Source organism: Ylistrum balloti, unplaced genomic scaffold (genome assembly GCF_031769215.1).
Source record: "Ylistrum balloti isolate Yb309-2 unplaced genomic scaffold, AGI_CSIRO_Ybal_v1 Utg370460, whole genome shotgun sequence".
NCBI lineage: Eukaryota > Metazoa > Mollusca > Bivalvia > Pectinida > Pectinidae > Ylistrum > Ylistrum balloti.
In genome coordinates this window covers 203,274-221,319 of record NW_026782304.1, presented here as the reverse complement: position 1 = coordinate 221,319, position 18,046 = coordinate 203,274, and the positions used below count along the sequence as shown (strand labels likewise).

At 34.8% G+C, this 18,046-nt stretch overlaps 1 protein-coding gene across 2 annotated transcripts; it reads left to right on the top strand.

Moving 5' to 3' along the window:
• Positions 1-5,466: 5,466 nt before the first annotated feature.
• On the top strand, positions 5,467-17,626 carry LOC132555206 (src kinase-associated phosphoprotein 2-A-like). 2 transcript variants are annotated; one of them, XM_060219560.1, is made up of 8 exons: positions 5,467-5,563; positions 8,180-8,320; positions 9,535-9,600; positions 13,390-13,470; positions 13,740-13,814; positions 14,461-14,669; positions 15,294-15,375; positions 16,934-17,626. In XM_060219560.1, the coding sequence occupies exons 1-8, from the start codon at positions 5,524-5,526 to the stop codon at positions 17,488-17,490; spliced, it is 1,251 nt and encodes a 416-aa protein (XP_060075543.1). In that variant the 5' UTR covers positions 5,467-5,523; the 3' UTR covers positions 17,491-17,626. The 2 variants fall into 2 exon arrangements, with proteins under 2 accessions (XP_060075543.1, XP_060075544.1); XM_060219561.1 differs by lacking the exon at positions 9,535-9,600.
• Positions 17,627-18,046: the final 420 nt, after the last annotated feature.

Sequence of the window (18,046 nt, the reverse complement as noted above, 5' to 3'; positions counted from 1 at the left end):
TGGCTGGATACCAATGTCCATTAGAGAATTTAACATACCTATTCGTGGACCTTGGAAGTTGATAGTTTTCTAGGTTACAGAGATCACGACGAAGATCGCCTCTATCTGGGGGAATCAGGCAATGGACATGTTCTGCTACTTGTCTATTATGGATCTTGGAGTTTAAATTTCTCACGTCTGGATCTTAAATGTAGTCATCCAGCTTCAAGAGCTTCGCAGGAGGCTACAGATGATAGACCAAACACCAGTCTAGCTGCTTATAATTGGACTCCTTCCAAGGCATTGACAGTTCACCAGAACAACCATCCCAGACGCAGGAGGCACATTCAAGTGTTGGTCTAGTAAAAGGTGTGTATTTAGTGTTAAGAGTCTCCTTATTAACATTATATTTCAATTGATTTAAAGCAGTTATTTTACATGAGGTTGTTTTGATAATATGTTGAACGTGGTCGTGCCAATTATAATAACTACTGAGAAACACAGTAAAATGGCAATGTGCGTCAGGGAAAGTGGTTTACTATTACAGTATGCTTTGATTTTACATCAAGGGGTCTGAAAGGAAACAACACAGCTTTCGCTTTTGCAGGACTGAATTAGCCACTGATCAGACCAATCTTGTAAACGTTGGATGTCATGAATTAGGTTCTGTTCAATAACTTGTAAGTCTGCTGACGACGTGTGGGTACACCCACAGATACACATTTAAAAGAACAAACAGTATTCCCATCAGTAACAGATTGCTTATGGTTAGTGAGATTAATGGATAGTCAGAAGAGTAAGTTTCCTACAATACCATACTGACGGAGTTTGAATAATAATCATTTATGTCATACTTTATAAAATGCCTTAGAAATGTCACAAAACACAACACACGAATACTATTTCCTGTCAATTGCAGAATCAGTTCGATCAGCTGGAACAGTGTCGAATGACCTGGGGAAAACCCAGAGTGGTATTTATGAAAATCATCGTTGTCCCTTGTAATTATATATATATATTTAAATACGCATTTTCCATTATTTTTGAAACACAAATTAATCCTGATATTGGTTTAACGGAAGATGTGTATCACATTTATGAAGTAAAAGTAAAACGTAAACTTTTTTCACCGCAGCAGGAAAAGAACAGCCATGCTTGGAACAATTAAATAGCAGGGATAAAGGAAAACATGGTGTTCTTGCTGTAGTTTTCAGCATCCGATTACTAAGTTTATCTGGTCCAACTACTTTGCAAATATAAAAAACTGACGAAACATTATAAACAACTGTCATTAATAACAACATCACTTAAAGAATTCGCACATTTCCATCAAAAATAGGTAAGGTTACATTTAAGTCATCAATGTAAGAAACTGTAGCAAAATAGTCGTTAAGAACTTCAGCATCTTCAGAACACCAGAATCAACATAATTAAGAGCAGGAAGTAATTTTTGTGTAGTTGATTTAAAGCTTTCAAATATTTTGCAGAAGAATTGAGATTTAGGTTTCCTTTATCTATCAACATTTGACTCGAGATTGACTTTATTTCTGTTTTTTTTTTTTTTTTTTAATGTTTTCCATTCGATACAGTGTTCTGTATAAAGAAGCTTTTTCTCTGTCTTTCACGAATTTGACAATGCTTACGTAATGTTGGCTCAAACCAGGGTTTGTCCGCGGACATAGAGTCACATCACAATTTGGAATACAGACAGACGCTAAATCCAAACATTTACTGGTAAAGTTGTCAGTAGCAGAATCAATGGACGGAACAGACAAAATCATTTCACGCCAATTATCATTGCGAATTAAGTTATTTAAAAGGTCAAAATCTGGTCCTCTCTAATTCAAAACGATATGTTATCTGCACACTTATAATTATATGAGAATGTCTCACACAAGTATGTTGCCTTATGATCGCTTATATCACATTATCTTCCCCAAACACACCACTATCGAGACATTTGATATCATTAGGGGTGAAAATAGGATCCAAAATTGAGGCTAAGGTAGATGTAGCAAGAGTAGGTTCTAAAGAATAATGTTACGAAGGTCATAATATAAAGCTAAAGTTTCAAGGTGAGAATTAGGACGACTAAGGTCAACACTAAAAACACCAAGAACAATTTTTTTTCCGAACGATAATCAGACACTGATTCAAAAGGCCATTCTGACAGAACGAGATTCATCTGAACTTTGAGTTAAATTAAAGTGTACCCTGAGAGTAATTTTTATATTTAGATATAATGTTAAGAATGCCGTAAAAATAATAATAATGAAAATCCCGTCAAAATCCGTCGCCCCAGTGTCGAGTTATTAAAGCTCAAAGTTGTCGATTTTCACCTGTCCGCCAAGACCTAATCAGCCGAATCGTCATTTCCGCGGAATCGAGGCTCTTCTACTCGTGACGTCATAAGTTCAACAGAAATGGCAGTCAACATGACTGACAGTGACAACGACACCGCAACTGAGAGCGATTTGAGCATGAGTTTTGAGGAGTCTGATTATGGTGTGAATGATATGTCTGAAGACGGAATCCAGCCCAACCGATTTGAACTGGAATTACAAGACGATGTATCCAGTGAGGAGGAAAATGACCCTTCGAAAAGTGACGATCGCTTGGGCAACATAGATTGGCACGTACTTCACTGGGTCTCACCAGTAGTCGTGAAAGTAGTCGAACAGTGAATCGTCGTTTCAAAGAAACAAAATAAAATTGGGTGTGGTTTTGGACTAATTTTACTATCTTCAAGTCTCGATCAACAATTTCTGACGTCGGGAAATCGCGTTTGTGCAAGACTATGCATACATTCACGAGGAATTTTCTTACCGAAGAAGTTTCGTCCGAGGGGAATTTTTCTTTCCAGGGAATTTTCGTAACACTATGGATATATATAGATAGGGTGTCAACAACCAATTATAACACCCTCCGCTGTGTTAATAATAAAAAAATTATGTTTTAGAAGTTTAAACAATTATTTGACTGGTTTTTACCCTAGCACTGGTACGCGTCTGTTGTAAGCCGACAGGCGTGTCGCCTCACAGGTGTCACAATTGTTTTTTTCCAGCTACAGAGGTGCTAATTACCTAACCTGGCACAGGTGTGATTATGAGTTTAGATGACATCTCTACACTGTGAACTGTGTTTTCAAATCAAAATTGGTGATCTTATTGTTATTTTTACGATCGCAAAATTAATAACTAAACAACATCGTCTGCTGGAAGATCTAAAAACCAAATACACCTTATACAAACAACATACACACATAACCTATTCTATAAATTCTAATAATTCTATTCTATACTATATAATAGTAGTATGAAAATTTTCGGGGTGAAAATTCCCGTGACCCATTCACGACTAGGCCTTCTCCGAGTATTAGGCGTTCACAATTACGAAGAACTAATATTCCTATGACCGCCCAAGTCATAGGCTAGCCTATCAATTTAAAATGTTTAGTTGTAGAATTAATAACAAAATATCAACCTAACAAATATACTTTTATTTAATCAACAATCAGTTTTATTTATCGACGTCATGCATCGACACCCCATCCGTGTTAGTGTTAGGACAACCATACACACCGCTTCCCTCCTCGATAGGAAGCCATTTTAGCGGATTTAAGCGCTAATTCACCGACCCCTCGTTCACTACCTTAGATATTGCGAAGATGTGAAGTACTTTCACGTAAATAAACAAAGAAATTACCACGGAAAATCCCAAAATAGATCACAATCACATGTAGCACAGTAAAGACAATATGGCTGCATCAACAAAAGCGTTGAACTTATGACGTCACAGGTTTGGGTGCCCGAAAACGAACATTCCACGGCATTCGCGTTTTCGGCATAGTGTATTTTATGTGCAGAACTATTTTTCAAGGTCAACATAGCTGACCCCTCAGGGTACACTTTAAAGACATTTCTTTAGACCTACAGTATTTGCGTACATTTTGAGAAAAATTGCCACTGGAACATACTTTTAGATAGAATACTTCAACAGGCGATGGAATTTCTACAATCCTGATATATATTAACCGCTTGTTATCCATATATATAACGAAGCTTGCGAAGGACGACGCAAGTCCTACCATCCAGATCTAAATCAAACGTGCATTACTTTACCCATTAATTAATTTTTTTCTGGTCTATATCAAGTGTGTTACCCATTGATGCCTAGTGATCTAAATGAATCGTGTGTTACCCATCAATGCCTAGTGATCTAAATGAATCGTGTGTTACCCATCAATGCCTAGTGATCTAAATGAATCGTGTGTTACCCATCAATGCCTAGTGATCTAAATGAATCGTGTGTTACCTATCAAGGAATTTATCTGATCTAAATGAATCGTGTGTTACCCATCAATGCCTAGTGATCTAAATGAATCGTGTGTTACCCATCAATGCCTAGTGATCTAAATGAATCGTGTGTTACCTATCAAGGAATTTATCTGATCTAAATGAATCGTGTGTTACCCATCAATGCCTAGTGATCTAAATGAATCGTGTGTTACCCATCAATGCCTAGTGATCTAAATGAATCGTGTGTTACCTATCAACGAAATCTGCGAAAGGCGATGTAAGAGACACGCGTCTCAATAATCTAATTATGCCGATATTCTGCAGAGGTGTAACAATCTTATATACCTAAGCATACACTCGAATTCCATTTATATATTTTCCATAGACTCTGATTTTTCCTGTTAAGTTTTTACCCTACCGGGACCCTCTCTTGAAAGCGTACACTCCTAAAAACATTTGCAACGCCATTTTCTGTTTTGTTTGCATGATTCAGCTGTTTTACCATTAATTCATTGTATTTTTTTGTGTTTATTATTTGACTGATATTGCATTGTAAAAATAGCTCTATTGAGCTTATTTAAAAAGTTTCCTGTTTAAAACAAGACTTGAAATAATTTTTTTTAAATCTTGTAATCAGAAACGTATATAGTATAGTTTTTTATTATCAATGTGGGCGACGTTACATAAGGTGCTCACTGAAAAACAATGTCGGATACATATAATTTGCAGACTGTGGTTACTGGTTAAATATAGTTAATGCCTGAAAAAATCTCCTTGTTAAATGAAAGGAGACGGTGATCGTTATCAAGTCAACATTAGATCAAATGACGGATTGCTTCGTGAACAAACGTCAACATGGCTCGTCATGAAATACACATCAATATAAAAATTTTCAATAAACGAAAACAAATAAATTTAGACATTAAGTCTGAGCGGTCATTACGTTGTGTAACTGTTACACAATTTTATTTCAGAAGAACGATAACTCGTCATTGGCTTAATGTTCTGTGCAGCACACAACCCTTCCACTTAATCTTATTTTCTTTAAACAGATAGCATAAGATAAATATAATTTCGATGTAACGGCGATATTGTATGGTTAATCGTAAAACTTTTGACCAATGAAAATCGCCGTTGTTTACACCGACAAGGAAGTGGAGTGCTCACAGAAAGTTAGTCTAGTTTCTTCCTGGATGGTGGTGAATGACACATCTACTGGTGTTCCTGATTTTGGGAACTCTTCAGGATGGCGTTGATGTTCGAAAACATCAAAAATATTTTCGGTGGTATGTAAATTGTTATTCGTCGTTTAGTTCTCTCAGGAGGGGGCGGGGCAGTTTGTTTATAAACACTATCAACACGTGTAACACGAGTGACAGTTGAGGCTAACTCAAACAGTTTGGATGTAAAATTAGTCTGAAGATATCTATTAAATTTGTATGTATCTATAACGCCTTTTAGACACAATGGGATATATTTTAGAATTTGGTAGTGGTTTTTTATAACCTACGTAGATACGAGAAAAGTCTTCTTGAACCTGTTGTGAGCATTTCTCATCAGCATGAACGATGTACAGACTGACGTAAACATATAGTGGTATTCTCCGGGCATTAGTTTCGGATCTCATAAGAAACATTTCTCGCTAGCTATGCTATGTCGTCGAATTGCCACCAAACAAATGCATAAATAAATTCAAATTTGTTCATACTGTAAGATTTATTAAAAAAAACTAATAGATGAGATACCTGTGTTTTTCTGAAAACTATCCACAGAACCGACCTCAAATTCGCTCGTCTGAAATGACAAACTTCCGTTTCTGATGAAATCATTTATCATTAAGACGCTTAACTTAGCTTACAGTGACCCAGGAGTACCCATGTACAAATGAGCCATATGCATATTTCTTAGTAAACTTTATTCTTATTGCACAAAGTATTTAGATAAAGTTCATTTTTCATATCTCTCTACAACTCGCTATTTAAATAAAATCAGAAATAAGTCATCAAAAGAAATATGACTTCCGAAGCCAGAATATTGCAAGAAGGCATTGCCTAATATTCATTGTCTGTTTGTGTTCGTATGACAGCAGGAGACGACAACAAAACATTGGCATCTGAGGATAGCTTGATAGATTATTCCATCATGTCTGGGAGAATGTTTGTCATGTAAAAATGTATATTTAGAAAAGATACACAAATTTTCCAGTGGAATATATACTCATAATGTTTTATGATGAATGGTTTAAATCACATTTTTTCTTATTCTTTCTGGAAGTGTGATATGTTACAGCAACCAAAATTATCAGGTTGTGATGTCACACAGGTCAACAGTTCATGTGATACGCTTTGACAAAATGGCAGTTCCGAATTACATAACAGTCTGGAACTAACGTTGAGATGATATACATACATATATTTTTACAGCTGTTTGGGCCAGTCTCCTTCATCCCAGCCGAAAAGAGACAAATGTTTTCAATAAATGAAATGTCTTTTGTTCTAATGGTACAAAATGATTAGCATACAAATTATAGTGTAGTAAGTTAAACATTTGATGCTTATGATGTACAGAAGTTAAAGACATGGCTCATCAGTTGAAATCAAAAGGGTAAGATCAACAGATAGACAGGTAGAAGTTATCTTCCTATTAAGCCAAAGGGTATTGACTTGCCCAAAATAATTAAAAAGAATAGGTAGTTTGAAAAGTTAAGAAAAAACACTGCCATGCAACATGATCCTTATGAGGAATCTGGTCTTCATATCGGGTGGCAAAGGTTGATTTTATCAAAATGTACATATGAGTTAAGGACTATGGTATTTCAAGCAGGAGGGAAATATGGCTTTCAAGAACAATTGTACCTGGGTATTGGAAAATATTGAATACAATCTAAACAAATATAAACAGGTAGATATTAGGCACATGCAGTCTAAGATTAAAAAGCAGTAGATTTTTAGGGCTAAGACATAATTGAAGGAGGACCAGAGGTACACATATAATTACTGCAGTACTTGGTAACAAGTTAGTATTCAATGTGTACTCAAAGAATTGGAATGCAGTGAAACTGGCATTACTTGAAATTCTTGTCTATAGTATCAGAGGGTTTAATAGAAACAAATTAAAGAGCACAGATATCCAAATGATTTTTGGAAGGAGATAAAATATTAGCAAAGCAGGTGAGTGAATTAAATCAGTAGAGAAATAACTGTAACAGATAAAGATACTGAGAACGTTCCCTAAGTTTAATATCAGCCTCCTGAAGGAAATCAAAGGGAAGAAAGTCATGCTACAGATAAAACCTAAAACTGGATGGTGGGTGGGTGGATGGAGAATGGATGGATGGATGGATGTATGGTTTGATGGATGGATGGATGGATGGATTGAGGGGTGGGTGGATGGATGGATGGACACTTTCAGTATTTTAGCCGATTCAGTTGGTAACCAGACCAAACTTAAACTGTATGTATTGTAAGCAGTTTAGACATTAGTATGGTATGTATCAATGACAGTCATATGATATCATAATCAGGAAGTCCTATCAAGTGTATATATATGTAGTAGGTTAGGTCAACATGGGTTATTGTCACTCGTGATGTTGATAGAGTACAAGCATGTTGTAGTGCCATGGATTATTATGACTGACATTTAAAAATTTGATTCCTTTTGGAGTGCTTGGCAGGAATATGATCTCTGTTCCCGTCATATACATGAAGGGTTCTGGATCAAGTTTTCTGCTAGATAACCACAAACTCTACATTAGTACTCCAAGTGATGTCAGTTTCATGGCAAAAATCTAGAAAATGATACTTGTGCGACAGACTTCTACTGGACATAGGTCATAATAAGTTAACATATATACACATATTTTACATGGAATCACTGAATCTCATGTTTAAATATCTTTACAGAAGTGGATAGCTTTCTGCAAGAGACACTGAAAAATGAAAAACTTTCCAAGTCCTGTTTAGAGCATAAACAAAGTCTGGTGGACAAGATTAACAAGCTATTGGATGACTACCCGCAGTTAGCAGCGGATAAAACCAAAACAGGTAAAAATAATCTTATCTATATTTATACGTATGTACTTATTGTTCCAAATTGACTCATTGTTAGACATCTGTCCTCTAAAATGTTGTTTTTCTCTGATTTATATTTAAACAACATATTCTAGGACTGAATTTTCTATTCTAGTCATGTAAATATCTACAAAATAAATCTATAATGAATTGTATCTACAAATGTACATCTGTCTAAACAACACCTGTCTAGAAAACATCTGTCTATAAACAACACCTGTCTATAATACACCTGTCTATTAACAACACCTGTCTATAATACACCTGTCTATAAACAACACCCATCTATACAACACCTGTCTATAAACAACACCCATCTATACAACACCTGTCTGCAAAAATCTGTCTATAAACAACGCCCATCTATACAACACCTGTCTACAAACATCAGTCTATAAACAACACCCATCTATACAACACCTGTCTGCAAAAATCAAACACCTGTCTACAAACATCAGTCTATAAACAACACCCATCTATACAACACCTGTCTGCAAAAATCTGTCTATAAACAACGCCCATCTATACAACACCTGTCTACAAACATCAGTCTTTAAACAACACCCATCTATACAACACCTGTCTATAAAGCATCTGTCTATAAACGACTACAGTCTATAACTATTGTCTGTTAAACATATGTCTATAAACAACACCCGTCTATAACACACCTGTCTACAAACATCTGTCTATAAAACATCTGTTTATAATCAACATCTGTCTATAAAACATCTGTTTATAATCAACACCTGTCTATAAAACATCTGTTTATAAAACACCTCTTTATAAACAAGACTTATCTACAAAACACCTGTCTATAAAGAACCTGTCCATTGAGGAGATGACTTCATAATTACCATAAAAAGAAGTTTACAAAAAAAAAAAAAAAAATATTTACACAGTTGTAACCAGGTTCAGATTATCCTGATGATAAAGTGCCATTTCTCCATCCCATTACCTCCCCCTCATCACCCCATCCCAGAGGTAAAAACATATACAATGCATTTACTAAGACATGTACAAGAAAGATATTACTATCTATATGTAATGTGATGTCACAGAATTTCATTAGCTTTAATGAGTTTATAATTGGCATTATTGGATCTCTATTAATTTTTTTTCTTTACTTTTCTAACACCCAGCACAGATATATTCTTTATACATTATTTTTCTTGTCATACTTTTAGCATCAAATTCCTCCTCTCCATCAACTTGGTCTGTTTGGAAAAACAGACTGTCAGTTTCTTTCCTTGGTAAGAGCCTGTTTCATTGGCTGATGGTGCATGAAAAAAGCCAATCAGGAGTCATGTTACATTACTTTTTAAATTTTTTTTCTTAGTGTTTTGCATTTTTGCCTTTCCCAAATGTTTGATAACACTATTAATATTATATAATTACAGCAACTATTATTTGTAGTTTTACAGTTGTAGTTTTGCATTTGTTTAGTTCTTACCATGGTAAAACAAGCTACCACAACATGGATTCCATACTGTTATGGACTGGAAATGAGGTCAACATGTGAACTTTTAAACTCTCAAAAGGTTTAACTTTATGTTTTGTAGTAGATAAGGTATTTTCAATGCAATGCATTGTTCAAATCATCTTACTTATATATACACTGTAACTGGCCCCCAAGTTTTCATCGTTGGATGAAATGTTGAAATAACAGGTATGTTGAATGTCTTCTTGAAACAATCACATTCAGTTTAAACAATAAATGCAGTGGTTAGTGCAAATATTCCGAAGAATATACCAGTAATGTAATAAAGCCTTATACAAATAAATATTTGACTACATTGTTGTGATTGTTGAATAGAAAATAGAAAAATCACAAAAAATCGTCAACTTGGAAAGGAATACCCCATGTTGAATATAAATATCAGCAAATCAAAATGGTTGATAGCCCTGACTTGTCATATTTTCAAAATGAAGTCTTGTGGAAAATTGAAAAACAATGGCAAGCAATGCAATCTATCTCAACTTTCACATTTGGAATAAGAGTGATATCCCTTGCAACAATTTGTATGAGAGTGATTTCCTGTTTCACATTTTGTATGGGAATGATTTCCCCTGTCACATTTTGTATGAGAGTGATTTCCCCAGTCACATTTTGTATGAGAGTGATTTCCCCTGTCACATTTTGTATGGGAATAATTTCCCCTGTCACATTTTGTATGGGAATGATTTCCCCTGTCACATTTTGTATGAGAGTGATTTCCCCTGTCACATTTTGTATGAGAGTGATTTCCCCTGTCACATTTTGTATGAGAGTGATTTCCCCTGTCACATTTTGTATGAGAGTGATTTCCCCTGTCACATTTTGTATGAAAGTGATTTTCCATGTCACATTTTTTGTATTAGAGTGATCTCCCCATTATGACAGTGGTCTCCCCGGTCACATATTTGTATTCGAATGATTGCTGACATTTTGTTACATCTCGAGTGAGATTTGGTCACAGAATATTGGCTTTTTGCCAATATAAATCAATTTTGCATGCTTATTCAGGTAACAGATTTAAAAAAATACTTTGTCAGTCTGCAACTGTTTCCAATCAGAAGAATCAGAATTTAGCTTGACTTGAAAATCAATACCCCAATGTGCTATATTGTGTGATCTGCTGTTGTGGAACTGGACTGGGTTGGTTGTCAGTAGCTGGATTGGTAGAGCATCTGTCAAGCATTCGGAGAGTCCCTGGTTCAAGCCCTAGTCTTGCCATGCATTTTTCTATTCTTGTTACACTGCTATCAAACTTGCATGCTAAACAAACAATCTTCTGTTATGTGCTGCTGCTGTTCTATATTATCATTCTCTTGAGAATACATGTAAAAAAAGTTGGATATTCCAAATTTGGAAGTCATTGTAATCTCTATCCATCTAGTCATAAGACCACTCATATTTATAGGTTCTAAAACTGCAAAAGATTTCTTAATTTCTATTTTTTTTTCGCAATAGAATTTGAGGAATAATGCTAATCTAAGATTTCTTCTTAAGTTCCTCCTGTGATGAACTTAAGGTAAATGGACAGTCATAAATATAAGCAGAAACCAGTTAAATTAACAACAAAATTTGAATTGTCCCATGACAGGCCAACCCACTGACTTTGAGAGAGAGGAAATGTTGTGTTGATCACTAAACTTCAGGATAAAATATTATTAATAAAAAAAGTTATAAAAATTGTTATTAATAGATTTACTTTCTATAAGATTTACTTATATGTAGAATTATAAAAATGTTTAATATAATGTATTAGAGAAGGATAAAGATTTGTACTTTTATTATCCACATTGATTAGCATTTCTGCATGCATGGTATTCCTGGTATAACTTGTAGTATATGTTACAAACTGTCTTAATGATGTGATAGAAATCTAAATCCTGTAGGTGTTTATCACTCATTTCATTTCCCCAAAAAGCATGTGAGTGAAGCTGATGTCATGGTTTTGGATATTGAGGCTATTCATCCATGGATGCATGTTTACAAATTAGGTAACAGGTATCATGCTTGCATGTACCCTAATTTATAACTCAACGAAGAGAAAAGATACTTAATATGTGTCCTCTATCTTCAATGTAATGCTGATGAAATATTTCAAGGGAGATAATTTGACACACACACAAAGTGTAGTATCAACACAAATCATAGATTTAACATTCATTTATCCTTTGATTTGTTTTAGAATGAGGGTTATATGTTTGGTAGCATATAACTTAAACTATAACAGAAGTCACAAGCACATTTTTTGTCAATAAGTATGTTCTATAATAAGCAATGATTTTAGATCACTTGTCCTTTTATCCATCTGTAAACAATTGTTGTTACTGCTATTTCGTGAGAAATATGAGAAGAATCTTTCTCAGATTTGATATAAGGGATTCCCTTGATGTCAAATTATTCTCTTTTGATTTCTGGACTGATACAACAAACAAACAGCTAACAGATTATTTCTCAGCAAATACTTGTTAGATCGCTCTCATAAAATTTGATAGGTAGCTATACTGGTTCCACTTCATCCCTGGTTGTACCTATTGGATTATGAGACAAAATGGCTGACTAGTGTACATCTTCGATTTTGCCTATGAAAGCTTCTTATTGCTTCATACTTGTTCAGAAGTACAAGATTAATCTTTCTTAAATTTCATATGTGTGTTTCCTTTGACCCCTTATTGTGGCCTTTGAATTTTAGACTGATGAGGAAACAAAATGACTGAGAGGTGGCCATTTTGGATTTTGACAATGAAAGCTTATTACTAATTATTACGAAGTACAGTGTAGGTCTTTCTCAAATTATGTAGGTTTCCTTTGGTTCTCAGCTCTGTCCTAATGATTTTGGGAGTGAACAGGAAAACAAAAAATGTCTGATATCCATTTTGGTTTTGATTGTGAAATACCTCTCATCTGTAGGTTCTCCTTAGATTTTAGTTTTGTAGTTTTAGTTCTGGGACTGACCAGAAAAACAAAATGGATGACAGACATCCACCTGTGATTTGACAAGTAAAGATAATTATCGCTATTTTTTTTAAGGGGAATTCTATAATTTCATATCCTTCAGACCAAATGAGAGAAAAGAAGAGAAAAGAGGGAGGACGATTGTTTAAGTGACATGTTAAAACCAAACAATAGTGAGCACCAAGACTCCTCTTGGATCTTGTTTGTTCTGGGAACTAAATAACAATTTTCTTAAAAATGATCTGTAATTTGTAAACATAGTTTTTCAAATGGATTTTGCTTTTTATATGTCTAAGTAGTTTCAAAACTCAATCATTTGAGCCATCACTTTCACTGTATATTATGGTGACACCTGTCAATTGTGTCACAACAACACCCTTTTGATGTATGTCACTGACACCTGTTAGACATGACACAATGACATCTGTCTGACATATCAAATTGACACCCATTTGATATGTTGAAAAATCGACAACATGGTTTGACATGTCACAGTAACACCTGTTTTGATGTATCACAACAACATCTATTTTATATGATGCATGTTTGTATGTTGATATGACATATGTTGTTGAAGTAGTCTTCTGTGCTGCAGATGTTGACAAAGGAGATGAGTCATCCCGGACAGGTGGAAGTTCAACAACAGATGATGGGGAAGATCCATATTCTGATCAAAGTAAGTGTCATGGAAGGTCAATCAAGGTCAATCATAGGTCAAGGTTAAATTTGACCAATTTGATGGTAGCAGGGCATGTTATCTTTATCAGGTTCATGTAAATATCGTTCTGATAACTTTTCCAATCCAGAGAAATAAATGTCTATGGGACTGATTTGAAATGTAGACCATAAATGTGAATATATCACTAATATAAAAACTGAAAGTAGATTTGGTAGTGAACTGATTGGATTTTTGTGTTAAATAAAAAATCAATTGGTCATTTCCAGAATTCCCAGAGGTGGCAGCTGCAGACTTAAAGGATGATGTGATCTCAGGATTCCTGGAAAAGAAACAGAAAAAAGGTGATTTGAAAATTTATGGAAAATTATGTTTGCATTCTTTCTTTTTGATGTCTTTCCAGACACCTGTTGTTTAAGTTTACATGTCTCCCTGGACACCTGTGGTTTAATCTTACCTGTCTCCCTGGACAACCGTGGTTTAAGCTTACCTGTCTCCCTGGACACCCGTGGTTTAAGTTTACATTTCTTGAAAAGTACTTAATGGATCACTCTCAAATTTCATATGTAGATTTCCCTTGGTCTCTAGTTGTGCACATTAAATTTTGGGACTGATCAGAAAAACAAAATGACTGACAAGGTGACCATCTTGGATTTCGACTTTGCAAGATTTTTACCGCTATTTCTTGAAAAGAGTTGGATGGATCTGTCTAAAATTTCACGTATAGGCTCTTCTCAATCCCTGGATGTGTCCATTTGATTTTGGGTCTTATCAGAAAGACAAAATGGCTGACAGACCACCATCTTGGATTTTGACTTTTAAAATTTGTTATCACCTATTTTAATGCGACTCAATTTTCATGGTTTCGTAGATGAATATAGCTCAGTGATTCATGGATATATGAGTACCTTGAAACCAACAAAAATAAAACCCTACAAAAATTACTGATTTCACAGTGCTTGTATCTACTTTACTTACATATCATTACAGGTTTACTGATGATGGCAAAACTTCAGAAGCGGTGGTGTGTGATCAAAGATGACAGGCTGTATTATTATGAGGGTAAGAAAGACAAGAAACAAAAGGGAGCATTCTGTCTCACTGGCTATAGCTTCCAGCCTGCACCAGACCTTGTCAAAGAAGCCAACAAGAAGGAGCTCTGTTTTGAGATTGTTGGGACAGGGAAGAGATCATTCCAGGTATGTTCAAATGTACATGAAAGGGCATTATTTTTGTTATCACATTTCTGTTGGGTGTTATTTTGGAAGGGTTTTATTTTTTTTTTTTTATTTTTTGCTTTTTCCAGGACAGAATAAAGTCATGAAACAATGATACTGTTAAATCTGATACTCTCGTGGGACTCAATTTTTGTGGGTTTTCAAGAGAATACTATTTCGTTGACACTTGATTTTATGGATAAATAGTATTTAAGAAATCTACTAGTACTGATTTTAACAGTCTATTGATTCAAGGACATATATATTTAGAGAGCCCTCAAAATCAATGAAAATAATTCTCCACAAAAAATTAATGACTTTACATCACTTTGAAAATAAAATTTATAGAGATAACCCATAGTTTGTTCAATGACTTCCATCGAAAATATATTTCTTCCTCAAACTTCGGTAAAATGAGAATTTGAAACATGAAAGCTAAAAACATTTAACATCACTGAAACTAACCAATAGCAGTTGTCATGTTCGTTAACACCAATCAGAAAAATACTTTGATATTCTAATTTTAAATTTCTTATCTACTTCCGTCTCCGTTATTAAAATCAGATTTATTTTTCATCAATGACATTGTTTTTTTTTTTAATTTAGTTTGTAGCGCACAGTTCTGATGACTACAATAGATGGAAATCTGCAATACAGAAAGTTACAGGAGCACAGAAGCTATATGATGGTAAGTCTATAATATATCACATTTAAGAATGAGTTTTTAAGACAGCATCTACTTCTCTGATCAGATAATTTTCCATGGTAGTTTTTCTCCTAAACTTTATTGTGAGATGATTTATTTTTATGAAGCTCAAAATTTTGTGGTTTTTCAAAAGACAGTTATTCTGTAGACACTTGATTTTGAATATAAAAGACAGTTATTCCAAAGACACTTGATTTTGAGGATAAAAGACAGTTATTCTGTAGACACTTGATTTTGAGGATAAAAGACAGTTATTCTGTAGACACTTGATTTTGAGGATAAAAGACAGTTATTCTGTAGACACTTGATTTTGAGGATAAAAGACAGTTATTATGTAGACACTTGATTTTGAGGATAAAAGACAGTTATTCTGTAGACACTTGATTTTGAGGATAAAAGACAGTTATTATGTAGACACTTGATTTTGAGGATAAAAGACAGTTATTCTGTAGACACTTGATTTTGAGGATAAAAGACAGTTATTCTGTAGACACTTGGTTTTGAGGATAAAAGACAGTTATTATGTAGACACTTGATTTTGAGGATAAAAGACAGTTATTCTGTAGACACTTGATTTTGAGGATAAAAGACAGTTATTCTGTAGACACTTGATTTTGAGGATAAAAGACAGTTATTCTGTAGACACTTAATTTTGAGGATAAAAGACAGTTATTCTGTAGACACTTGATTTTGAGGATAAAAGACAGTTATTCTGTAGACACTTGATTTTGAGGATAAAAGACAGTTATTCTTTAGACACTTGATTTTGAGGATAAAAGACAGTTATTCTGTAGACACTTGATTTTGAGGATAAAAGACAGTTATTCTGTAGACACTTGATTTTGAGGATAAAAGACAGTTATTCTTTAGACACTTGATTTTGAGGATAAAAGACAGTTATTCTGTAGATACTTGATTTTGAGGATAAAAGACAGTTAATCTGTAGACACTTGATTTTGAGGATAAATAGAGCTGATAACTTTCACTTATACTAGAAACTTATGTTTGATTTATAAATTCACTGACTTGTGAATTCTAAAAGAAGGAAACACATGAAAACAACAAGAGTAAATCCCTGATGAAAATAAGTGGTTCTACAGAGTACGATTGTTGGCCTGTAGACAAAATTGCTCAAATAACTGAATTTTGTGAAACTAGATATATGTATGTCACCATGTTCTAATGATATATTTCGAGAATTATGCCCCTAAAAATTTAACTCATCATACCGTTTTCTTTAGAATTTTATTAAATTCACTAAAATTACAATCATCACAAATGAAGTTATGTCAGCATGCATTAATCTGATGGTTGGGCAGTCTGTATTGGAGTAGGTTCATTTTACATAACCCTTATCGAGGGTATCTTTAAATTCATTCCAATACTGAACTGTCTGGATATAGCATGTATGGCCTGTATAAATGATAGAGCTTGGCAGACAAACAGAGAAATGGCATGTTAGCATTGTGGCAAACAAGTCTACTTTCCTTCAGTTTTCAGTGCTCAAATCAGTATAAGATAATGACCTTTTGACCTTCAGATAATGCGGATGTTATTTACGAACCAATTGAGGAGCCCCTATCACAGGAGCCGACACAAGAGGAGACTGCGGTACCTGAGGATCAGGAAATCTATGATGACACTGCACCTGTCCCTGATGACAATGACCAGGAAACATATGATGATTGTGGTGGCATGGCAGCTCCTGTGGTTCCGTCTCGTGTCCTACCTCCGACAACCCCATCAGCCTCGGGGCGGAAACCGCTTCCACCTGTACCAGACTCACAGCCTCGTCCCCCACCTAAAAACAGAAGTCCCCTTCCCCCTCTCCCACCCCCAAAGACCAATGTCGACACTCCCGAACCAAAGAAACGTAAGATTGTTAATCCGAAAGAAGACTTTGAGAATCTCTATTATGGTAAATGGGACTTTTCCGGTGGTACCAATGATGAATTGACATTTAAAAAAGGCGATATGATCCATATCATCAGCAAAGAGTTTGATTCGAAGTCCTGGTGGATTGGGGAATTACAGGGACATTATGGTCTGGTACCAAAACTGCATCTTGTACCAGCATATGAGGCTGCATCAGCCTAGCATACCACCTGTTAATAGGTCTCAAGTTCTTGAACATAGAAACAATAGCAGACTTGAATCTATCGGACGATTTTCACCATACATTGATTGCCATTGTTTGGTTCATTTCAAGTATTAAATATTGATAAATACCAAATGTAGCATTGTTTTTCTTTGACCTTTAAATACAAGAGATCTCATTGGGATCTTGGACCCATCATGGTATGATCTTCATCAGTTTGATATTTTCACTTTTCTATCAATCTCAAATCAACCATCTACAACGAGGGGATAAGGAGAATTAGCTTATGAAATTGAAGAGAAATAAATTAAACTTCTGAAGAAATAGTGATACCAAACTTCTTTTTTAAACCCAAAGATTTCCACCTGTCAATATTTTTTGACTCCCTCTCAATATGGATTATGCATATCTGGGGATCGACCAAGGGAAAATTTTCAAAATGATCCAATGCTTCTCCAGAAAATATGATAACAATCTATCATTGTCAAAACCAAAGATGGCCTGCCAGCATTTCGTTTTCTAATCAGATTCAAAATTTTACAGCGTACCGCTAGG